Genomic DNA, 24,768 nt, shown 5'->3' on the forward strand with positions numbered 1-24,768 from the left:
CAGGGTAATACGAGTGGACCTTCCGCATGCACAGCAGCCGTGGTGCGTGCAGTCTGCTGCGTGACCGTAATTCTGTACTAGGCATCATCGATCAGGTACCCAGAGGTGGTGTACGGGTCCAGACTACATTGTTTTCTCTTCAAATATCGCGACTCGAGTTACATCACGAACATTGCCCCTCTCGGGTCGGGGTCTAATCTTAAATTTGTAAATAAAATGAGAACTACTTTTTAAGAACCTTAGTTAACTGTTTGTTTACATTCCACTCATCAAAACACATATCTTAATGACAAAAGCTTTTATTTTGGAAAAATACCACCCCAGGTGACTGTAATGTATATAAATGTGATTTTTTTTAAGAGCTACGTCTGGGAGAGCACATCTTTTTTTATGAATATTTTATTTTTTTTTTTCGTTTTGCCCTTCCCTGGACGGCATGTGCTTGTTTTACTGTTTTGTCCGAAGAATTAAAAAATAAAATGAAAGAAAACAAAGACAGTATGATACTAACAAACCCTGAGCATCAAAATGAGATAAATATTTCACCCTTTAATTTAAAGGCACTGGACACTTTTTGTAATTACTCAAAATAATTTACTTGTAAAATAATTTACTTATAAAAAGTTACTTGGTAACAAGCATTAGAGGGTTGTTAATAATTTAAACAATTCTGAGAAACGACTCCCTCTGGAGTAACAGAGTTTCAAAGAAGGAGGATTATTTTCTACGAATTTGAGTTCGAGACCTCAGACTTAGATTTTGAGGTCTCGAAATCAAGCATCTGAAAGCACACAACTTCATGTGACAAGGTTGTCATCTTTTCTTCCATTATTATCTCGCAACTTCAACGACCGATTGAGCTCAAACTTTCACAGGTTTGTTATTTTGTGCATATGTTGATATACACCAAGTGAAAAGACTGGTCTTTGACAATAACCGCTATTGTCTAGTGTCTTTAATAACGTATCTTGTGTTTTCTGACCAACTTCAAAATAGTTCTCCAATCTGCACACTAACTTTTCAATTTCCAAATCAACGAAAATATAACTACTAATCTCTAGCTTGAATAGTATTAAAGGAACACATTGCCTTGGATCGGTCGAGTTGGTCTTTGAAAAGCGTTTGAAACCGTTTGTTATGAAATGCATATGGTTAGAAAGATGTTTTAAAAGTAGAATATAATGATCCACATAAACATGCCCCGAAATTGCGTGGTTTTCCTTTTACCTCGTCGACTAACACGGTCGGCCATTGATGGGAGTCAAATTTTTGACTCCCATAAATGGCCGACCGTGTTAGTTCGCGACGTAAAAGGAAAACCGTGCAATTTTGAGTGATACTTGTGTGGATCATTGTATTCTACATTTAAAACATCTTTCTAACAATTTACATCTCATAACAAACGATTTTAAACACTTTTTATAGGCAAACTAGACCGATCCAAGGCAACGTGTTCCTTTAATGTAGGTTCGCAAGGCTCACCGTCTTCTGTGGTTCTGTAAGCGGTAAGCTTCTATATGGATGTACACTACTAATAGCCACACACTGAGTCTCATTATACGGTAGCCAATGGTAAGTAGATTGATCCGCCATCTTACATTCCAAGCGTCTGGTACATCTGCGGTAAAACATTAAGAGGTTGTTAGTGAAATTTACTGGGTGTTCTCATTTAAATCAATCACACAACATCGGTAAACAGTATTGTCCAAAAGGCCCACACTTCGTGTATCACAACTTATATGTAAAATAACAAACCTGTGAAAATTTAGGCTCAATCGGTCATCGGAGTCGGGGAAACCCACTCTTGCTTCCGCACAATTCGCTGTGTCATGACATGTGTTTAACAAAAAATCCGTTATTCTCGATATCGAGAATTGATAATAGTGTTTTAATGTTTTCTCAAAAAGTAAAGCATTTCATGGAATAATATTTCAAGGGAAGTTTCACCATAATACCTTCTGTAAACCCTGTAAGTTCTTTGTAAATCTGTGAACTTTTAATGTATGTTCTGTTCAGAAAGTGTCCACTGGCTTTAAAAGAAAAATGGTTAAAGGAACTTACATAATAAGCTTTAAACCACCATTTATTATCATTCAGTTTGCCCAGTTAATGTGTTCCGTATTAATACTGTCCTCATGCAAAATTGCTGGGGCGAAATCGTTCCCTGAGACACTTTTGGTTATTACTCAAAATAATTGTTGTAATAAAAACTTTCTAAGTAACAAGCAATGGAGAGCTGATGATAGTATAAAGCATTGTGAGAAACGGCTCCCTCTGAAGTACCGTGGTTTTACAAAAAGAGGTAATTTTCCTTTAAAATTATTTGAATTTGATTTCGAGACCTCATAATTAGATTTTGAGGTCCCGAAATCAAGCATTTGAAAGCACACTACTTCGTGTGGCAATTTTTTTTTTTTCATTATTATCTCGCAACTCCGACGACCAATTGAGTTCAATCACAGGCCTGTTATTTTGTGCATTATGTTGAGATACACCAAGTGAGAAGACTGGTCTTTGACAATTACCAAAGGTGTGCAGTGTCTTTGAGTTCTTACTTGTTTTCCAGCGTGCACCATCCACAGTACGGGTCTCCGTCCATCCCGATACACGTCTCACAGCTTGTGTGCTGATTGCAAATTTCAACTCTTAGTTTCAGAAGCTGAAACACAAGTTAAATATAATCACTGTGTGTTTGAAAGGGCAAGGGCACCATTAGGCATGTTGTTATTGGCAGTTGCTTCTTAGTAAAGGGCACCCAATGAGGGCATTGTAAATTTTTACGGGAGCAATTCAAGGGCACCAATGCAATGAGCAGGGGGCGTGGAGGAAATGACCTTCGTTGCCTCCGTAAAAAACAGACCTGCACTGGTGTAAGGGTGTTGTCTTACGAACTCGTGTAATTTCATAATAGAAAGTGATATTTTTTTAATTATCTTTTTAAATCGTTGACATGCAAAAATGTCTGATCGTTTTTCAATATGTTCTTGTGACCCAGAGGCCGATCGATCTGAAACTTCTTCAGGTTTGTCAGTTTATATTTTTATGGTGGATTATGTATAGGATAATGCCCGAGGTGCTCGACATTCGTACCCACGTTCACCGAGGGCATTATGCGACTAACCCACACCTGTGACGTCATGCTATTGTTAAAATCGCTCCATTATTTTGCACTAATGGCGCGATATTGTTTAATGTTACGCAAGCTTGTTCACTCCAGTTAACACCAGCCCCTTGCTTGGTCTACATAAACCCCCAAAAGTGAAAATAACAGAAGTGACCAACCGTACCAGTCAGTACTTTCAGATGTTTCAGATATAACTTTGAATTAATAACAAATTTAAGCTAACTATGATGAAAGAAGTGTCTTTGCAAACTTAATGTTTACGGAGTTTACTCACTTAGGGCCATGTTTGAGTGTATGATAAATTAAGCATTCATAAATACCCCAGACAGTTTCTCTACTCCTATTGGTAGAGAGCGCGTCACGTGGGGGTGTTTAAACGGTTGAGAATGACCAGTGTTTATAACCGGCTGGCTTCCGCGTGTCGGGCGCGCAAGATTATCACGCGGAACGCAATTCAAAGCTATTAGTTACAGCGCGTAACCTAATTCTAAGCGCGCGCGTTATATATTTATAATCGCGCGCGCGTACACACAACCGACTCTTACGCGCAACAGACTCTTTCACAAAGTGGGTTAAATAAAGTGCTTACTACCAGCAACTGTCTTGTTAGCAAATAACAACTCTGCAATGTTCCTTTAAGATCAACTCACCTGTTGTTCGGTAAGGACATAAATCTGTTGATTTGTGTCAGTCACTGAAATATCCCTGAGTACTGGAGCGTCTCCAAGATCAATGCTCTCGTAATGCCGGGCTAATGTACCGCCCTCTATGTGTACCTGATCAATAATAATATTACTGGCATCAAGTTTTTGCAGTTATATTTTCGTTTGATTGTAATTACCATAATTATGAATTTTACTTTGAAAGAACATCAAAATGTTTGCGAACATAAAGTTATGTCTGCTGTGTTTTCCTCCCTTAACCATTGATAACTGTAAGTGGTAAGTGATAGGTGGTAAATTTAGGTCAGTAAGGCCTATGATGATTGAAAATTCTAGTTGGAATCTGAATCTGTAATTCTCTTTTGTTGATCGGTGCACTAATTAGCAGATACTAATTTCATATTTATCTCAATAAAATGTTGGGCCGACAATCCTTTACATAACGTGGTTACACTGTCAGTGTCCCCTTAACTTAAGCTTATATAACTTTCAAGAATCTGTAAAAAAAAAATAAAAAAATGGTATAGTTACGAACCTTCAACAACGATCCAAATGAAGTTCCAATGAAAGCAACAGTATGGTCCAGCTCAATGGTTGTGGTTATCGATGACATCATAGTCCCTGCATGTTCCAGCAAAGGTGTGGATTCCACTGCGTTTGGATTATCGGCGTATGTATACAACCCGATTGTGTCACAGAGGAATGGAGTGATATCAGGAACATTCTGCGGGAAATAATTCAACTAAATGAGCTCGTAAATTTTTGCAAAAGATTGTTAATTTTTGATAAATGAATGACAATGTGGCAGCCGGATGGTGATTTTGTTTTTCCGGATCAAACTTGGTCATGTAGGCCTTTAAATAAACTGAAAAAGGGAGTGTAGGCGCGAAATACACGTGCTGGTCAACATTTAGTAGGAAATGTGCCCCGCTCGACAAAATTCTGGAACTTACCAAGGAACCGCAGCGATTTCCTTGCAGAAGGTTGACACTGACTCCCCCAGTCCCCTTAACGCAGTTATCAACAGCGGTAAGAAATGCATCTTCGATGTCAGTCATACTGAACATACAGAGAGCCGAGTTGTCATCCTTGGTGAAGACTGCATACAGCATCAAGTCACTTGAGTCAATTCCCAATGACGTAGCGATGTTGGGTCCTGCTGGTCCCACATGAGCTGCTTGGGCTAAGGGATACACAGTCGATCCTTGACCACATTGTATGGTAATCTCCGTGTAGTCATCCAATTCTGGACGGGTTGACACTGGCCTATAAGCATTGTGACAAACCCGTACCACTTTGGACAAGCCGTTTTGATGAGTGACATAATAAACGAAGCCATTTAATGAAAAACCATGCACATAAGTAATGTCAAAAGGATTGCTCCTATAGTTGTTATTGAAAACGACTGTATCCAAAGAGGTTCTTGCAAACAGTAGTAGTGCAACTGGTACTTCCAGACCCAAAGTTCTCCTTGATACTGGACCAATAGTGTTTCTAGGAGAACTACTTATAAAAGTAGCAGCAACATACAACCAGTCCGTATTCCCAGGTCCCGGTGCCAAGATACCAATTGTTGTCTTGTCTTCATTTGATGCTACAATTCTATCAATCTCAGCTGTAACCGTCAATTCCTCTATATGTCTCAGCTGACATTGCCCAGTCTGGCTCCCACAAGTAATCAGTGCATTCCTCAACGGTTCAACAATGAGTATTTCATTGTGGTTTACACAATTCCGTTCATCTTCGCAAGTGGACGTTGTACTGGCATTACTCTGATGTTCCAAGTCGTTGTTGAGCCGGTATATTGCGTTAACCGCCCCAACGTACACACTTCCCGATTGGCTATGAAGAAGAATATGATTCAGTTTGTTGGTGTTGATGTCTGGGTTTTGGAAAGATGAAATCGTATACAAAGACAGGCTCCCTGTACGCTGTGCTGACGCGGTGTCGAAGTAGAGCCAGAGAAAAACCGAAGTGAACAGGACTGCTAATCCCAATCTATGCTCCATCATGGTCACAATTATCCTCCGATTTTCACCAGATCGCAGTGACTAAAATGTCACTGTCTAATCAGCACTGCAGATTTGGTAAAAGTATAATCTACATGCAGGTTCGACACTTCACTGATTCGGAGGTCGGGGCTGTAGCTATGCTTAACTTAAAGTGATGTAAATTTATGTTCGGTGTGATTTTTAAGAAACCCAGTCACATATCAAATCATCAACTGTGTTTTATTTCCGTGTTTGGGTGATGCCATTATAAGAAAAAGGTATGATACCGCACGGCCGTCCCAATTCCATTGACGCAGTGTCAATAAAGTGCAACAAAATATTTGTAAGAGATTCGTTACTCCAATAATGTGTATTAATGTGAACAACAAAGATGGCGTCGTATTGTCCGTAACTAGGGAATCAAAACATTGAATTAAACATGTGTTTTATAATAAAAGACAAACCCCCTTACGAATTTAAGTTGTGAGTTGTTAAATATGTTTTTAATGGTCATACATTTCATGTGGAAAAAAATATTAAAAAACGATGTTTCTTAACATAATCGTGTGGAAAATTAAAACATTCGTCGCGGAAACCGACGGACAAAAGTTCGCGTAAAATAAAAGAAAATAACTTTTTATTTGTAAACCGACCTGCAATTTGGATAATTTACTTAAATGTCTACATACATCTTGAATTTTTAACTAAGAGCAGCTCAATTTCTCGAGTTATGGCCGTCAGATTTAGCAAGGTTTTAGCTGTTCGGTGTTTTCCCACGCGGCTTCACACACAACTAACCTACGCGTCGTCAACATACCCCCCAGATATGTCCAGTTTCCGGACACCACTTTTTAGGAATTCAGTCCTTTTACTTGTGTATAACGTGGGTTTTGATCTTATTAGAGTTAAAGTGACTGGACATTTAGTTAATACTAGAGAAATAAGTTCATACTATAGTTTACAGAGACGTTAAGCAATACTTCAAGGAGAAAATAGGGACAAAGGTTTACGTCTATTCACGTGGTTTGCACAAAGTAAACAATTTGCGCAAATAACGAATGTGTGCGCGCTGACCTGTTTTGTGCAGTAGGTTTCTGCGCACTAACGTAGTACGCAAATACAATGTGTGCATTTGATTAATTTGCGCAGATAACCACAGTAGCAATGGCGCCAAGTTTAATTGTGTTAAACCTTACAATTTAAGAAAACATTATCTAACGTTAGCGGCGCATCAACATTAGGTATTCTCATCATCATTAGCATTGTATACAATTCAGTCCGACGAGACACTATTAGGAATAAAAGTTACATTTGGCACAGTTTTGGTTCAGCAAATTGTATTTTGTTTTATTTTAATTACTACTTACAATACAATGGAACTTTTCAAGAAATTATGGAGCACCACCAGGCAGTTTTGGCGAAATTGTGCCGTATATGTGCAAGAAGGCTAGAAACTGCAAAACAAAAACAAGCTGGTAAGAGTAATACAAAACCCGTTGACTGTTCGAAGTACAGAAAAGAAGCGTATGCTGTTTTAAATTTAAGTGCATGGGAAGATAACTCGGAGGTTCACCTTGGATCAATCTGCTATAAATGTTCACGATCTCTACGCTATGCATCACAGGGCGACAGATTAGATAGTAGTCCTGACCATGAAAATGCATTACGTTTACCAAGACTAAAGTGGACAAAGCATCCTAGGACTGGTGAATGTGATATCTGTGAGCAGTTTTCTAGGCAAACTGTTGGGGGTCATCAACCGAACAGAGAGCGACCCGGTCAATCTGTAATTGTTAATTCCAACAAGTGTACTTTACCAACACATGATCTGTTTGGAATAGAACAGGGCAACTGCACTTCTGTAAGCCCTTTGCTTGAAATTTGTGGCAAATCTTCCGAGGAGCAAAACATTTTCATATGCCCCATTTGTCAATGCATATTGAGCACTCCAGCCATACAAACACTCTGTGCGCATAATTTTTGTGCCTTTTGCCTATCCTCCTGGTTTAAGTACAACAACAGCCCTGAGGTACCATGTCCAGTGTGTAGGCAGCCAGTACACTTCACAAATGTATCACCATGCCCAAGAGTCTACGCTTTCAATTGAGCACATTGACAACAGCTTGCTCAAAATGTGGCTCTTTAGGGAAATTAGAGAAAATGCTATCGCATGAATGCCCCTCAAAAAAAGCCGACTGCCATTGCGAGTTGTGTTATGCACCCAGTGAACCTCTACCCTCATCTGAGGAGTCAGAAATCATAAAGGCAGCCAAACTTCTTGAAAAAGTTGCTCACAGCATGTAAGAGGGACCCCTATTCCACCCCAAATTGAAGCTGCAGCAGACAGGTGGACATGGCACAAGCTGAAGGTTCATGGAACTGCAAAGCTGAAAACCCCTGGTAGGGTAAGTACATTCAAAAAAGTATATTCATACTGTGTTCAAGTTTGATTTTAAATGTCAGTAACTAAAAGTAAATCATCAATAAATCATTGTTATCCTTTTTCCAGTCCGCTTGTGTTCAACTTAAACGTCAAAGTGCAGAGACCACTACCAATAATCACGTGTCCACAAATCAGCCATCTGACAACCAAAGCTTTACACCTGATCGTGCTTTAGCAATGATGAGAGATTGCCAGCTTGCCTGGGAGCAGATCCGCAAAATGCGAAGGTAGATGACATTTCCTTTTCAATAATTGAATTTTTTTCCTAATTGTATGCATCAAATAAAGCAATTCAGAAATTACCATTGCTTGTAAATAGTTCAACAGTTCTAAAAAGAGAATCTTTCAAGATTTGTACTGATGCCTTTGCAGATATCTTGGTACACTTGGAGTGACAGTGACATCAGAGCGACAGATGCGGAAACGACAAAGCAGTCTCTTGAAAGACAACTTACACGGTTGTCTTCGGCCCATGCTCCTTCCATCCAACAAGGCTACTGGGGTAAATGGAAAAGTCACTGTAGATGTCCCATTTGTGTTTGTGAAGGATCTCCTTGCGATGATCCTTGATTATCTTGAACGACATCAATCGTAAGTGCATTCTAATAAAATAAAACAAAAACATCATCAAGGTTTAACCAATCACATGAACATTTAAAGGCACCTGGAAATAGGATTTTTTTCTTTTAAACATAAGAGTATATGTTTATTAACAATAAAACAATTTTTTGAGTAATTGTTTGTCACGATTTATATGTAAAAAAAAATTAATTAAGTGACGGGGGGTTGACTCCGCCTACCCCTTTTGTGACGTAGGAAAAGGAAGACTTTGCCTCGATCAAACATAGACCCCCCTCGATGCGTAGATAAACACACGTGCAAAAGTACATGTAATTCTAAGACGTGACTGAGTTTGTACGCTGCGAAAAAGTTTTTTTTCTGGCATTTTTCCGGCAATGCCGACCAGGTGTATTGCTGCTGGATGCAGCAAAACAACAAAAGATGGGGTCAGTCTTCATCTGTTTCCTGCAGATCCCAAGTATAGGCGGTTGTGGGCTGCGAAAGTCAGATTAACTAGAGCAAAGTGGTCCGGTCCGACGTCTTTTTCAGCGCTGCAGCGAACACTTAGAGCCGTCGTGCTTCGAATCCTGGATACACAACTCATTTGACATGACGAGAAGAGCCATTCTTAAACACGACGCCGTCCCAACAATTTTTCTAGCTAGTGGGAAGTCGAAGAAGGTATCTGAAAGACGTGACGAACTCAGAGGAGCATTTGCTAAACGTGAAAAAATTCGGGTAAGTTTGAATTTTGAGGGTATGTTTTTAGCTTTTGCCAAGTGACACGATTTTTTGTTGGTACCGCATGCGATTCACCGTGCGTGCAGGTCCTATGTGACCGTCCGCCCATTATACAGCAGCCATAGTGCGTGCGTGCAGTCTGCTCCGTGGCCGTATTTCTATAATAATACGTAGGCAGACCCACATCTTACAACCCATTTGGTCACTAAAAAGTCGCATAGTTAAATAAAAATACCAGCAATAGCTTTTGTAAAAACCACTAGGCGTTCAACATGTTCAAGTTTCAATGTACGTATGTGTGTAAAATCGTGTCTAAATTTGTTTTGATGTGCCATGTTCACAGACGTAATGTACGGGGGCCCGACTACAAATTTTTTCTCCAAATATCGCGCCTTGAAATACGTCACGAACAGCGCCCTCTCGGGTCGGGGCCTACTCGTAAATTTGTAAATACAATCAAAACTAAGATTTTTAAACCTTAGTTAATTTTTTATTCACATTCCTCTCAAATATACACATGTTTTAGTGACAAAAGCTTTATTTAAAAAAAAATGCCACTTCCAGGTGACTTTAAAATCTTTGTGGTTATAACAAAATATCTTTGTTTGTGTCTGCTTGTGTAGGAAAGGATCCCTGACTTGGCGTAACGGCGTTATTCCCGAGAACGAGATATGGATTAAGGTAGGTGGGGATAAAGGAGGAACCTCATTTAAACTCGACTTCCAAATCGCTAACACCCACCGCCCCAATTCTTATCAAAACACTGTGGTATTCGCCTGTTTTGAAGCTCCAGATTCGAGTGCTAACTTACAGTGTCTCATTCCGATCCTTGAGCAGCTGTCATCACTTCAACGTCAGACTTGGAGGTAATATAAACCATAACAGTAGTACGCATCTCAAATTCACCATCTAAAATTGGGGGCGGGGGAATTGAAAAGGTATATTAAAAATAAAACTAAATTGGGTTTTCAATGTTTTCTTAATGATAAATATATTTGGATAACTAACACACAAATCTGCCTTTTCAACATGTTGAATTTAGAGAGAAGATAATCCGCACATTCGTCTTTGGAGACTACGAACTTCTCACCAAGATTTATGGCATCTGCAGCTGCAATGGTAAATAAACCTTTCAATTTTGTTTTCTTACATTCCTTCTGTAATACTACGACGCACATTGCAATCTGCTTGCTTATTTTAATCTATTGTTTGTTTGACAGCCCATTATTGCTGCTTATATTGTCACACCTCCAAGGCTGACATGCAGGCTCCATTGGAAGAACAAGATCAAAGTGTTCAGTACAGAAGCCTTGCATCACTTGCAGAAAGTTACAAAGCATACCAGGAAGATGGCTGTCGAAAGGTTCGGGCAAAAGACGTATCAAACAGTGTCATAGCAAAGGCAATGATTCCTGTTGAGATTGATCAAGTAAGTAATTGATACATGTGCGTTTACATTTGGTGTAACTTTTTGTGTTTCAACATTAATTACAAATGTTTTTGTAATTTCTTCTACAGGTGGTGATTCCTAGTCTCAGTGGCGTAACTAGACATTTTCATTTGGTGGGGCAAGTGGGGGCAAAGATTAAATTTGGGGGGGCCAAAGAAGTGCAAGATTAGTATTAAATATGTTAACTGATATATAGTTGATACACACCAATGCAGTTCTAAAACAGTCTATAGTCAGCATGTAACAAAAGATTGCGAAAACAACAAAATCTTAGAGAACATGTCATTTTGTATAAGATAAAACTTTTTGACTGTATAAAAGGATTAAATTACCAACTGTGGTCAACAAGTACCAATTTAGAGTTGTACACGGTATTCTCAACTAGGCTTTGTGGGTGTGTAAATACCCAAAACATAATAATATTAGGCCAAGTGAAAATAGAAAAATAGAAATGTTTAGCGTCCCCGCCCGCTTCCTTTTTACAGGACACCTCTTTTTTTTCTTAAGTTTTTTTATGCACATTTTTTTTTTCTTTTTTTTTTTGAAAAAAGGTTATTTTAAATGATCTCAGCCAAAAAAAAAAAAATCTGAATGTCTTGTCTGAATACCTTGACTAAACTGTTTCATTAATGTTTTGTGTATTTCAGCAGCAGAAAAAAACCAGTTGATATTTGACATTCATGGCGACCACCTTGAAATAAAAAATAAAAAGCCCCTCCTCCTTCCTTATTTTTGAGAAACCCAGACACTAAACATGTTTCTTTTTTTACTCGGCCTTATTGTAACAAGTGTAAGCCAAAAATACAGGATCGAAATTGTGGGTGTTCTTATCACATTTTAGTTACGAAACGGATATTTAAAAATAATAGGCCTACCTCTCAATTGCACCGCTTGCCTCAAAGGAGAAGAAATGGTCTAAGCAACCTTTTTCGCTGGCCATTTTTGTGCTGTAGTAAATTTCTCTGTAGTGCATCTGACCATGGAGGTAGAAATTTCTACCTCCATGATCTGACGGTAGAAATTTCTACCTCCATGATCTGACTTTGTGTTTACGGAGCTATTGGTCTGCGTTCAGACCACCACGTATTTAACAGAACTTTGTCACATCCTGCACTCTCTGTAACCGCAAAACCACAACAAACATTTACCGCCAATACGATCGCGCGCGCGTTTCCACGCATTTTTCATGTTATAGTCCACATAGGGCCTACTGATAATGAATAAAAGTTTTCCGTTTTACGGCAGCATTTTATGCAGCCTTAAACGATTTATATATAAGGCCTATAAGAATATACTTATCTCTGATTTCATATGGGGGGGGGGGGGCAAGAGGGGGGGGGGGCAAGGGTTCCGAGCGGGGGGGCGCCGGCCCCCCCTGCCCCCCCCCCCCCCCCCCCCCCTCTGGTTACGCCACTGCCTAGTCTCCACATATTCCTCGGCATCTACAAAAGGTTGTTTGATATGTTCGAAAGCAGCTGTCACAACATTGACCTTAAATTGTATAAGTGGTCTTTGGAGTTTGCTGATGAGGACGACGACAACCAACTTTGAACAGCAGATCTCCAATGAGTTTGAAAGGCAACAGAAGATCGACAGTGTCATGACCAAAAAAACAAAAAGAGCTAGAACAACTTGAAGAGGAGCTACCATTGCAATTTTTTCAAGACCAAAAAAATGCGGGGAAAGCATTCGAAGGAATTGCTAACAAGGCCTTTAAGATCCGATGTGAACTGGAGGAAATGGTAATTCAAACATTTTTCCTTTAAGACTTTTTTAAATTTAATTTTAGCTGCAGGTTTTTTCAGCTTTGATCACTGCTGTAAAAAGACCAAAGGAGGAATAAATGTTTCTGATTACAATATTGATTTAACAAACTGTAATGCCTATACATACATGCAAATAGAAAATTTTGAATGTAACCAGTCACAAAATGTGTTTTTTGAAATATTGATTTTAACATGTTTATAGAAGGGGGGTAACATGATTAACATAAATAAAATAAGAAATTAAGTAGGATAAACAAAACAAAAGTGTATCTGACGACAATACGTAGATCTACTGTTCTTGCAATTATGAATGTAGCTTTACAGTCTTTCCAACTTTGAATCTCCAACTCCAAGTTTGTCAACAAAAGTTAGCATAGTTAAATTAGGCCTGACTGATTAGTGGCTGTATATATTGAGTGCTTGTTATAATTATTTGTAAATTTTACCCGGAGTAGAGTGCCAAAAATAACTAGAGACGGTAATTGGGTGCTGTGTTATAACTCCCTTCAGTTCAGGATAAAAAAAGAAAAATAAAAAAAAAGGAATAATACAGCACCCCGGTTTCTGGATTAAAATACAGATAAACTTGTTCCGTTCTAAACTTCTATTTCTAAGTGCTTAATTCTTAATGTTCTGCTCTTCGTCAAAGTGTAGATTGTAAATTTTTTTATTGCAGTGTATATGCGAACCCAAGTTGACTAGTTTACTTCCTATTTCGAATCACAGAGCAGCCATGCTTTCATTATGATTAGGTCACATGACCATGTACACTTTACACGTGTGTACATCGAAAAACTGAAAAACAATGTCAAACGTCTTAAAATTAGGATAAAAACCGAGCTGCCCTTACCTTTTTAGACCTACGATCTTCTGCAAAATACACACTTCTTCTGTGAATGGCTCACGTTTCTAAAATGTAAAGTTATATTTTGGTCTAATTTGCCGTTTTTTGGTGACATTGTGGCAACTACGTTCGGAATGTTTGGAGAAAACAGCATGTCTAAACTTGGCCTAAGATTAACAAATAGTTGACTTTTGACCCAAGTAAATAAAGAAAACGAACCACTGCGTCATAGATACGCCCACTTAAAAAAATCTGTTTGAATAATTAAATTAAACCAATCAGGGGAGCCGCCTGTTTATCTTGTATGCAAATTAGGCCGTTACTTCCGTGAAAAAAGGGCATCACAAGTGAAGTTTACGTACTTAATAGTGATACAAAGTTAAAAGTCAAGCTCATGTTTTCAAAAACTATGACCTGCACTCGGAAAATAGAAAACAGTGGCATCTATTTTTAAAATTCACAAGAACAACATTGTGATTCAATTTTGAAAAATCCCAACAACTTAACAAATCCTCAAACTGAATAGCCCCTTTATGCAATTATTATAAAATGAAATAGAAAGGCAACTGCTTTTTAAGTATAGAGGCATAACAAACAACAACAGGAGACACGCAACACTTTTTCTTGTACTACTTAATTTATTGTGTAGTAACCCTCTAAACCCTCTAACCCTCTACAAGACACAGGCTAAGAGTGTTGGGGAAATCCTCAGTGGGGATAGATTTGTCTAACCCTCTACAAAGCACAGGCCAAGCGTAGTCAGGAAATCCTCAGTTGGGGTAGATTTGTCTAACCCTCTACAAAGCACAGGCCAAGCGTAGTCAGGAAATCCTCAGTTGGGGTAGATTTGTCTAACCCTCTTCAAAACACAGGCCAAGCGTAGTCAGAAAATCCTAAGTTGGGGTAGATTTGTCTAACCCTCTACAAAGCACAGGCTAAGAGTAGTGGGGAAATCCTCAGTGGGTGTAGATTTGTCTAACCCTTTACAAGACACAGGCCAAGAGTAGTCAGGAAATCCTCAGTGGGGGTATATTTATCTAACCCTTTACAAGACAAAGGCCGTAGTCAGGAAATCCTCAGTGGGGGTAGATTTGTGTAACCCTTTACAAGACAAATGTCAAGAGTAGTGGGTAAATCTACAGTTAGGGTAGATTTGTCTAACCTTTTACAAGACACAGGCCAAGAGTAGTGGTGAAATCCTCATTGGGGGTAGATTTGTCTAACCTTCCACAATACACAGGCGAATAATAGTGGGTAAATCCTCAGTGGGGGTATATTTGTCTTACCCTATACAAGACACGGGCCAAGAGTAGTCAGGAAATCTACAGTTGGGGTAGATTTGTCAAACCTTCCACAAGACACAGGCCATTTGCTGCAAGACAGAGGCCAAGAGTATTGGGGAAATCTAGTTGGGTAAGTTTTGTTTTACCTTCTACAAGACACTGGCCAAGAGTAGTAAGGTTTTATGCTAATAATTATTTTGAGTAATTACCAACAGTGTCCACTGCCTTTAAAGCCCCTAAATCCGCAGACCAATTTAAACAAATTCTGATAACACATCTCTTCCTGTTTTAAGCTTTTCTCCTTTTCCAATTCTTGTCAAACATCGTGGTGTTTGTGGCTTTTCCGATAAGATGTTGTTGTCTATTGTGCATTTTCAGTTATTGTAAACGCTGTGAAAAAGTTTTATACGGGGAGCGTTTCTTAATACCTGTTATTATTATTAATAATATTATTATAATACAGACAATAAGAAAGCCCATTTCGAGGGCTTTAATGCTGTGACGATTTTGTAGGCAAAACCAGCGGCCAGGAAGTTGGCCTACTACATCAATAATGTAACGCACTGGGATGGGGCAAACTATTGGTGTATCAACACTGCGCATGACATAATGCTGACGGAAAATGGTTTGAAATAAATTCTGCGCTGAACTTGACAAAAACTCCGAAGCTATACTAGAGAGACGCAGTTTGTACCTCTTGCTTCCTGCATATATTATAGACGATGTGACCATCTGTTGACAAAACACTCTATTGACCCATTTCACCTGACGTCATCATCAGAATAATCTTGGATGCGCCATTTTGGTGGTCAATGTCAACGTGTGTTATTCAGTGAAGTGCGCATTTTTAGGTGACGCGGCGTTTACACGTAAGCCTATTCAGGTTTTGCACTGACGTCACGAAACGGCGCGTCAAGTTCACTCGCTGACATGCTGGTGGGCAAAATACCATAATTTTACGTGCAAAACGATAGGCGGTATTTGTAAAATTGGATGTAATTGACGATTGAGACTAACTATCAGAGAGCTGATAACGTGATTCATCAAAGTGGTTACTATACTTTTATGTCAGTCAACTGCCGTTGCCATGCAAGCGGGAGATGACTTTTATTGAATGTTTTCTTCAGTGTGTGCGATGTATCAATATTGTAGCAATTTTGTGTCGAGTTTGTATCACATTACAAGTTGACTCCAGCCGGCGCTTTTTTGTGACCTACACACGCTACAGAGACACTGCTTATAATATTATGCCTCTGCAACGCGACGATCCTGCCTCCTAAATATATAAATCCTACTAACTACTATCTCACAATGGTGACTTCGTGTGCTATTTGTGACTGCCAGAATAGACAGGGGAGAAACCCCAAGTCATATTATCGTTTTCCCAGCGATCCCGAACGGAGAAGGTTGTGGACTGCGGCTCGTAAGAAACCGTTGGGTTGGCAGCCGACAAACAGCAGTCGTGTATGCAGTGATCATTTCATCTCAGGTAAGGCTAAAGCTCACATGAAATACCCTTCCTCCTTTTTCATTTCATCCGTGACATCCTTTGGTTGCGATCATGACAACAAGAGTTACTATGAAAAGGCCTACCTTTATCAGTGAAGATGTTATATAATATGAAAACGGAACACAAACCCAGTCAACGACAGAAAATAGATTACCGAACGGGTCTTTTATTCAACAATTACAAAAAAAAAATCACTGTTTTAACTTAACTTCCATCTATCTATCTATGCTGGTACTCATCAGTCAATTTCATTAACACTAAAACAAAAACATCACTACAGTTTTCAGTCAGCTCTTTATAAAAAATATAACAAACCCAGTACCAGTACGTCCTATAACATTCCTGTGGTTATGAACAAACTGTGTTCCTTCATATTCTTACGAACACTACAATTATAATTACTAATTTAATTAGTAATATTATACATAGTGAAGTACTATTTACTAGGCCTACTGAATGTGAAACACACAAAAACTGAAAGCTAACATTAACAATAACTCTGTAGCTATAGCATGACTGGTCCAGTTCTTTGCTCATTTAAAAGTGCTCGTTCTCTGTGCAATGTAAATGTACAAGTATGCACTCTTTTGCAAGCTCAAGAAAGAGAGAGGAAATGGATGAAGAACACTGGGAAAGACTTGCACTTTGAAAATCGTAATAGCAATAATTAATGGTAAATAATACAGTACTCTGCACCTATCAATCTTATGTGAGAGTTCAACAAAAAACAGACAATTTTCATTTTGGAAAAAAGAAAAAAAAGGTATTAAAACCTGGATTTTTAATTTGTTTGGTAAAAGTGTAGATACCATGAAAATATATGCTCATTGTTGAATATATGCTCATTGTTGAATATATGCTCATTGTTGAATATATGCTCATTGTTGAATACATTATACAATCGCTCAATACTTTTCCTGTATAAACCTCTTTTTATTGTGTGCTTATTCTAGGAGCCAAAAGCAGTGATCCGTTGTCACCAGACTACACACCATCAGTTTGACATCTCCCAAGAAACGACAACATCAAACTTACTTGAGGAGGACAGACTCCAAAAAGAGGAGAAAAGAAGCGAGTGCTAGATGTGAAGCAGCACAAGGCTTGGTGAATTTGTCATATTCAGAGACTCCGGCAACATCTACTAACTGTACTGCAACATCAACACAAAAATCTAGCTCCAGCACACCGAATCAATGGGAAGTACAACCAGATCTTAGATTTGCTGACATTACTTCTCTACATGATGAATGTCAGGCTTTACGTAAAGAAAATGCTCTCCTCAAGACCAAGATCGCAAACCTTTCCATTGATGAAGATTCTCTGCAGAACAATGATGAAAAAGTGAAAACTGTAACTGGTCTGTGTTCATTTCATGTCCTCACAGAAATACTGGCTCTTATATCTGTTCATTTGAGACCTTCAAAGACTTTATCTAACTTTCAGCAGCTACTGATGACATATATGCGTTTGCGGTTTAATATGAACACTCAATACATTGCATTTGTTTTTGATATTCATGTATCCACTGTATCTCGTATTTTCACAAATGTGTTAAATTTGCTGTATACACAGCTTGTCCCATTGACAGTACGCTGGCCAGCAAGAGAAGAACTAAGAAAAACAATGCCAAGAAGGAAACATTTCCAAAGTGTTCAAGTGTTATAGATTGTTTTGAAGTTTTTATTGAGAAACCCTCTTCATTTTCTGCCCGATCACAAACATATTCACATTACAAAGCACACAATACAGTTAAGTATTTGATAAGTATTTCTCCCCAAGGTACATTTACATTTATTTCTAAGGGTTGGGAAGGCAGAACAAGTGACAAAGAATTAACTGAAAAGTCTGGTTATTTAAAGAAACTATTGCAAGGTGACACCGTCTTGGCCGATAGAGGGTTTGACATGCAGGACACATTTGGTGTATATGGTGAAAACTACAAATATGGGCATGTGCTAAATTTAAGGAAATGGGCCAAAATATCGAACCAATTGAAAGAAAACAATAGTCTAAATAAACTCATAACTATAAATAAAAGTAAAATGCTCACTCGGTTACATGTATTTTAATATGAGATTAAGTATTTATTATTACGAAACAAGTCTATGAAAGGCTCCATTCTAGTAAAAGATCATGAATATGTTCTGATCTGTGAGAACAATAAGCCTTTTATGATCATTACAGCGCATTAATCGTTTCTCAGATTATCAGATACAAATACTTGATTGATCGCTAATCAATAGGGCATTTTAAGACAAAATAACTTGACAGGATGGTTTGTTCTGTTTCCATTTTTATAACAAGTTGGGATTACAACGACACATGTGTTTAAGGTCATCATCAAGGTATGACTCTACGTAGACACTTAGTAGACATGGCAAATGGTTTACACTCGGTAATGGTTAAAGAACAGTATCCTATAACTTGTTGTTTCCTAACATACATGTATGCATCATACCAAAAACTTTGAAAATTTGGGCTCAGGTAGTCATAGAAGTTGCAAAAGAAAAAAACCCACCATATTTGCAAAGAACTGTGTGCTTTCAGATGCTTCCCATGTCTGAAGCCTTTCTCAAATTTAGATGTTTGGTAAATCAGTACCCTTTATAAATAAACTACACTGATCTGAAGGGTGCTGTTTCAAACACAATCAACAGCTCTCCAGTGCTCTTTACCGAGATGGTTGTAATTCTGTGGAATAATTGCCAAAGGTTTACTCTCCCTTTTAAAGACACTGAAGACTATTGGTAATTGTCAAAGACCAGTCTTCTCACTTGGTGTATCTCAACATATGCAGAAAATTTCAAATCTGTGAAAATTTGTACTCAATTGGTCGTCGAAGTTGAGATATAATAATGAACGAAAAACGCACAAGTTACGCACAAGTTATGTGCTTTCAAATGCTTGATTTCGAGACCTCAGCTGAGGTCTCGAATTCAATTCAAATATTTTAGTGAAAATTTACTTCTTTCTTAAAAACCATGTTACTTCAGAGGGAGCTGTTACTCACAATGTTTTATACTATCAACAGCTCTCCATTGCTCGTTGCCAAGTTAGTTTTTATGCCAACAAATCAATAATTATTTTGAGTAATTACCAATAATGTCCAGTGCCCTTAATAGCACAAACCGTTTCAAAGCACAAAAGATTCTGCATAACAAAATATAAAGGCATGATATACATCAGTAGCTTTGGTGATAATTGAGAAACAAAGTTGTTCAGTTTTTTAAATCTAAAAACTGGTTGTTTGTAAAGTTTATACTGGTGTGAATCCTCAGAAAAGTGCTGTGGTCTTTTGGATGGTTTGTGTGCATACTCAGGCTATGAACAAGTTGTTAAGTATTCCAGGTATGACAACAGATACTGAACCACTTTCTTTAATCTGATTGAGATGTCTTAGATTTCTCTCTAATTAACATACACATGTAGCAGTCAGTAAAAGTGAGATTTCTGAAAAATAAATTTACAAAGACTTGAAACAAAACACTAATTTTGCCTTCATTTGCTTTCTTTGTCTTAATAAACAATTGTTCCTCTTCCTTTCTACAATCTTTACAGAACCACTTGCGCTTTGGAGCAACTTTTAGTTGAACACAGCTCATATTAAACTTTTTTATTTGACATTTATCAGAATAACAAGAGACAAATTGTGCCTTCAAATCTGCTCGTCTGCAGTAGCACAACACTGTGGGCTGCCCTTCATTGCCAAAAGTAGCAGTTAAATCCTGCACAGCTAAAGGCTTAGATTGTGTAAACCACTTTCCAATAAATTCAAACAAAATACAGACTTTATAAAAGGAACAGACCTTTTCTAGTATATATTTAAAGAAATTTGCATTAAATTCTATCCTTTGTATGTGTATCTGTGATGGAGTCCACACAACAAACTGACAGTTCCTCCTTTTGGTTGAATGGAGTTGAGTTTGAATTTGATAGTAATACTGATGATTTTCCTTGCTTGGTCAGATGTTGATAAACAAAATGAGGGGTCAGCACAAGCAGTCTCCATAGGGACATCCTTCTTACTGTAAGGACATTTAACCTTCAATACACCACCACCACAGCAGTCACAATGCACAAGGTCATCTGGTGTAGCTCCAATGAAGGGTGTGTCTGGATTGATGAACAACCCAGCATCATTGATAGAGAAGGATGAATGCTTTTATGCTGTGACTTTAAAATATGCTTCCCTTCGAGTGCGCTCATGATCTCAAATACATCCATGAACTATTTAGCATGATCACAAATAAGTAACAATTGATCAAAATGTTTTAAATTATCACACAAGTGCCAGTGGAATACATGAAAATATAGCCTGCGTCCTATATCCAACGAGGCATTTGGTATTGTTTGATATGTTATATGTGACGCGGACCAATATAGTTTTCATTATTCCACGAGCACACATGTGATAGCACACATGATTTATCTTCCAGCCTCATTAAGTCAACGTCAAAGTTTAAAGTTTCAGAGCGTTGTTTCATGACGAACAACGTGCACGTGCAAAGTTTAGAATGTAATTTTTGCACTGACCGTATGCCACTACGTATGCGGAGCTTGACGCATTGACACTCGCAATACGCAGAGAGCATTATACAAACTGGGCCAAATTTCAGAGCTGCTTAAGCAGATAATATAACTTAAGAATTGTCTGCAAAGCAGAAATGAGAAGGATACCAGTCACAAATTGAACATGTTTGGCTAGTAACCTTATTCTGCGTTATCACATTTTTCTTGTGCTAGCCACTTATTGTGCTTAAAGGCAGTGGCTATTGGTAATTGTCAAAGACTAGCCTTCACAGTTGGTGTATCTCAACATTATACATAAAATAACAAACCTGCAAGATAATAATGAAATAAATAAACACCCTTGTCACACAAAGTTGTGTTTGTTTAGACGGTTGATTTCGAGACCTCAAGTTCTAAATCTGAGGTCTCGAAATCAAATTCGTGGAAAATTACTTCTTTCTCGAAAAATATGGCACTTCAGAGGGAGCCGTTTCTCACAATGTTTTATACCGTGAACCTCTCCCCTTACTCGTCACCAAGAAAGGTTTTATGCTAGTAAATATTTTGAGTAATTACCAATAGTGTCCACTGCCTTAAAGCAGCTTTATAAAATTGGGCCCTGGGAGTAGGTTATGGCCTGATATCACACACTGATTAGAGCACCTGATTGGAGGATTAGCGCATATTGGAATCATTAGAAACTGAGAAAGCCAGGTCACATACATAGTATAGTAAGAACGAACCTTGTTGCTGATGTTTCAAACTTATAAGCATCTGGGTAGCACACTCGTTTGATTAGGGAAACGGATGGTTTGTTTATGCTAGTGTGTGCCGCTGCTTTAATGTTGGATGCGGTTATCCTTCCTGCTCTCTGCTGGAACCAAATGGGCGATTTGGATTGTTTCTGTGTAGCTTGCTCAAGTACGGCAGCCTGTAAATAACATTAATATGATTAATGAAGTGCATTCCCTATGAGTACAAATAGGCCCACTAGATATATTCACCAATATAAATTAAAAAATCATAATCTTAGTAATATTAAAGTCTTATATAGTGCACGTATCTACCAACAGGGTACTCAAGGTTCTTAGTATCCTTGATTCTGATTGATCGATCCATAGCAACAAGAGTGTGATTTAAACCTATATTGCACGGCCCATATCACACCCTGCGTATGGTGTGCTCTATGTCATGGGTCAAGTTTGCTTGTTATGGTGTCCATGATAATTCGATAAATTCAAAACCAACATCGATATTGGCTATACTGTTTTCAATATCGTATCGTCACGATATTATCGTCATATCGTCCAGGCATTGGCATGTACATGTAGTGCCATTATTATCAATGTTTTTAAACGGTTAACATGAATTTGTTTTCAAATATCTCACCTGCTCATCAGTTATGCTTAGTCTTGACAGTACCTCGTCTGCTTTATCCTCCAACTGCTTGTAATTAAGAGTCAAGTTTTGTGGGTTGTAGTGGGTCACGATAGATGGCGGCAATGAATGTAGCTTAGGTATGAAGTCAGCACTATACTGTGGGAGAGTTGACAACACAGTACTTTTTACACCACTATTGTACAATGCCTTGTAGAATTCGTCTCTGGCATGTGTAGAAGGTGGAGGTAAGGGTTTGGCAGATGACTTTGGAGTTGGAACTTTGAAGTTGATGTCGGGCCTTGAGAAATCTACATCTGATGCAGGAACACGTATCAACCATCTGCATGGAAGATCAGTACAAGAAGCCCTCACTCTTGATCTGATAGCTGCTTCAACTGCAAATAGAACAGCAGTGATGTGGGAACAGGTTTCAACCATTCCGGCCATACATGTGCAATGTGCTGTTAGAATGTTTCCATCATCTTTTGCAGCCACCCATACCTTCAATGAAGCTTCACTTTGTTTCTGAGAATGTCCAACCTGATGGGTAAATAATTAAAGACTCATATTGGTATATTCATGAAACAGTCATTAATGTGTTCTGAAACCATTACTATTCTCTCACAAGGTTCAATTGACTATCAAAAAGTAGATCTTAAACAACAGTTAAAATTGATGCTAGAAAGACCTTGGAGCTCTTTGGAATGTTCCCATCCAGAGAAACACAGATGTAATATTGGAAGTGCCCAAAGTGGGTGTGGTCCTCCATTCAAGGAGAACAAATCCATGCAACAAAATGTGTAAATTGCTTTTTAAAGAGCAATTTGCAAAGGATTCTGGGGGTAACATAGGGCCTATGTGTGTGTGTGTGTGGGGGGGGGGGGGCTGCCATTGCACCACTTTTTTTTGATCATGCAGTTTACCAATACAATTATTTTTGCCCCTTTTTTCAGCGTGCTATTGCCCCCATCCCTAGATCCTTTATTATCAGTAGTAGTTGTTATCTTCAGTTCAGCACTGTACGCACTCTACAATACTAGCACTGTACTCGAACTAGATTGTTACCAATCCTTTTAAAACTAAATAATTAAAATTTTATCACTGTTTTTATAGCCTTGCCCAGCATGGTGACGGTCACTTTGTTGGTGGTAGCTAGTTCTGTAAATGTTGTCAGTAAATGCCAGGTGAGGGATAATACATGTTAGAATAAACTGATAATTGTGTTGACTCGTATGCCGTGAATCACATCAGGGCGTTACTACAAGAAATGAAAGATTCGTTAATTTAATGGAGAATCTACTAGTTGTTTAGAGGTACATACAATACATACATGTACATTGCGTACTTAAAGTATGTCATGTCCCGATCACAAGTTGTACTTTGTATAGTAGTACTGGTACGTAGATCGTACCCAGTACATGCCGTAAGAACAGTGTAAAGTAAATAGGCCTTTTATTACGTTTTTCCAACAATTCAACTTGTACTTACGAAAGCCGTCATGACATAATGCCGACCTTTTGAAGATCCCACGGCCACATCAACACCAGCAATCAGAAGGTTGACCCCGAGTAATGAGAGGGTGTGTGTATTAAGTAGGTACAGTCAGTGCGCAAGGGTCAGAAAACCCCTTCATTTCATTTGTTAGATATTCATGACCGTCGCGGCTATGAATATATAATGAGCTCGGAGGACGCATTTTAAAAAATCCAATTCGGGAGTATTAAATACTCTAACAGACAAAAACTTTCATAAAACGGAGTAATAATGTTTTCTTGTACCTACAAAAATTATTCCATAATTTTATGTATCCAAAAATAAGAAATATGAGACAAAAAACATTACCCTCTTTGTGCAGAAATAATGGTCTTCAAAAACGTCATCTTTTTAATATTTAACCAAATTGTGCAGAAGAATTTTACAGATGGACTGTTAGGTAAACTATTGATGTAGTCTTTCGCTGTATTCGTTATTTCCAAGGTAGCTCGAAACAGTCAAGTTCACCAAAAGAATCCGTCTTCGTCAGCGTGACCGTTCAGAATCGAGAAACCCGCCATGTCTCGCTTGTAAAATGAGAGCCCACACGTGATTGGTCAAAACATGGACCATGCTCAATGTCCTATGTAACTAGTGTAACCAATCAGCTGCTGTGTAAGGAAACGCTAGTCATTTGCCTAGCGTTTCCGTACACTTCAGTCATGTCTGGTTCCCTACTTCAAACGTTACACTGATTAATGCGGTGTTGGGTAAACATTGAGGTACCAGGCTTTTCAAAGGATTGTGCATTTGTCTAAAAGGGATTCGTTTAAAGAAGGTCTGCCGTACAATGGCTAAATCCATTAAAATTATTTTTTGAAGCTTTTTAATATGCCATTCCACCGAAAATAGTATTAGATATTCGCCGTGGTTTATACCTTGATGAAAGAAACACTATTGCATTTCAAGGGTCCACCATTACTTGCCCATTTTCATGCTTTTATTCTGTGAGGATTGGTCAATTTGTTAAC

General features: G+C 38.3%; 3 protein-coding genes and 1 pseudogene across 3 annotated transcripts in view; 1 reads left to right on the forward strand and 3 right to left on the reverse strand.

The window, feature by feature from the left end:
- Window positions 1–5,798, reverse strand: part of LOC139942671 (plexin-A4-like) — a 55,183-nt gene extending 49,385 nt beyond the window's left edge. Inside the window, 5 exon segments of the mRNA XM_071939491.1 lie at window positions 1,483–1,618; window positions 2,556–2,659; window positions 3,775–3,900; window positions 4,322–4,510; window positions 4,740–5,798. Of these exon segments, the coding sequence (XP_071795592.1) occupies window positions 1,483–1,618; window positions 2,556–2,659; window positions 3,775–3,900; window positions 4,322–4,510; window positions 4,740–5,798 (1,614 nt within the window).
- A 2,837-nt stretch (window positions 5,799–8,635) lies between these two features.
- LOC139942672 (uncharacterized) lies at window positions 8,636–17,457 on the forward strand. Its single transcript, XM_071939492.1, has 6 exons — window positions 8,636–8,811; window positions 10,146–10,388; window positions 10,565–10,641; window positions 10,743–10,951; window positions 14,879–14,995; window positions 17,329–17,457. Exons 1-6 carry the CDS (start codon window positions 8,636–8,638, stop codon window positions 17,455–17,457), a joined length of 951 nt encoding a protein of 316 aa, XP_071795593.1.
- Window positions 17,458–19,752: 2,295 nt separating this feature from the next.
- Window positions 19,753–20,967, reverse strand: LOC139942673 (uncharacterized; annotated as a pseudogene).
- Window positions 20,533–23,859, reverse strand: LOC139943328 (uncharacterized). Its single transcript, XM_071940156.1, has 3 exons — window positions 23,753–23,859; window positions 22,274–22,804; window positions 20,533–21,815 (listed from the first exon to the last, which is right to left on the reverse strand). Exons 1-3 carry the CDS (start codon window positions 23,762–23,764, stop codon window positions 21,600–21,602), a joined length of 759 nt encoding a protein of 252 aa, XP_071796257.1. The 5' UTR covers window positions 23,765–23,859; the 3' UTR covers window positions 20,533–21,599.
- Window positions 23,860–24,768: the final 909 nt, after the last annotated feature.

Source organism: Asterias amurensis, chromosome 10, assembly GCF_032118995.1.
Source record: "Asterias amurensis chromosome 10, ASM3211899v1".
Lineage (NCBI taxonomy): Eukaryota > Metazoa > Echinodermata > Asteroidea > Forcipulatida > Asteriidae > Asterias > Asterias amurensis.

What these genes read in the sequence shown, in the direction of transcription:
- LOC139942672 (XM_071939492.1), top strand. Translation starts at nt 8,636, where the DNA reads ATGCGGAAACGACAAAGCAGTCTCTTGAAAGACAACTTACACGGTTGT. An exon ending in CTTCAACGTCAGACTTGGAG is followed by an intron (nt 10,389 to 10,564) that starts GTAATATAAACC and finishes TGTTGAATTTAG; the next exon opens with AGAGAAGATAATCCGCACAT. An exon ending in TATTGGGGAAATCTAGTTGG is followed by an intron (nt 14,996 to 17,328) that starts GTAAGTTTTGTT and finishes TGCTTATTCTAG; the next exon opens with GAGCCAAAAGCAGTGATCCG.
- LOC139943328 (XM_071940156.1), bottom strand. An exon ending in TAAGCATAACTGATGAGCAG is followed by an intron (nt 21,816 to 22,273) that starts GTGAGATATTTG and finishes TGTTATTTACAG; the next exon opens with GCTGCCGTACTTGAGCAAGC.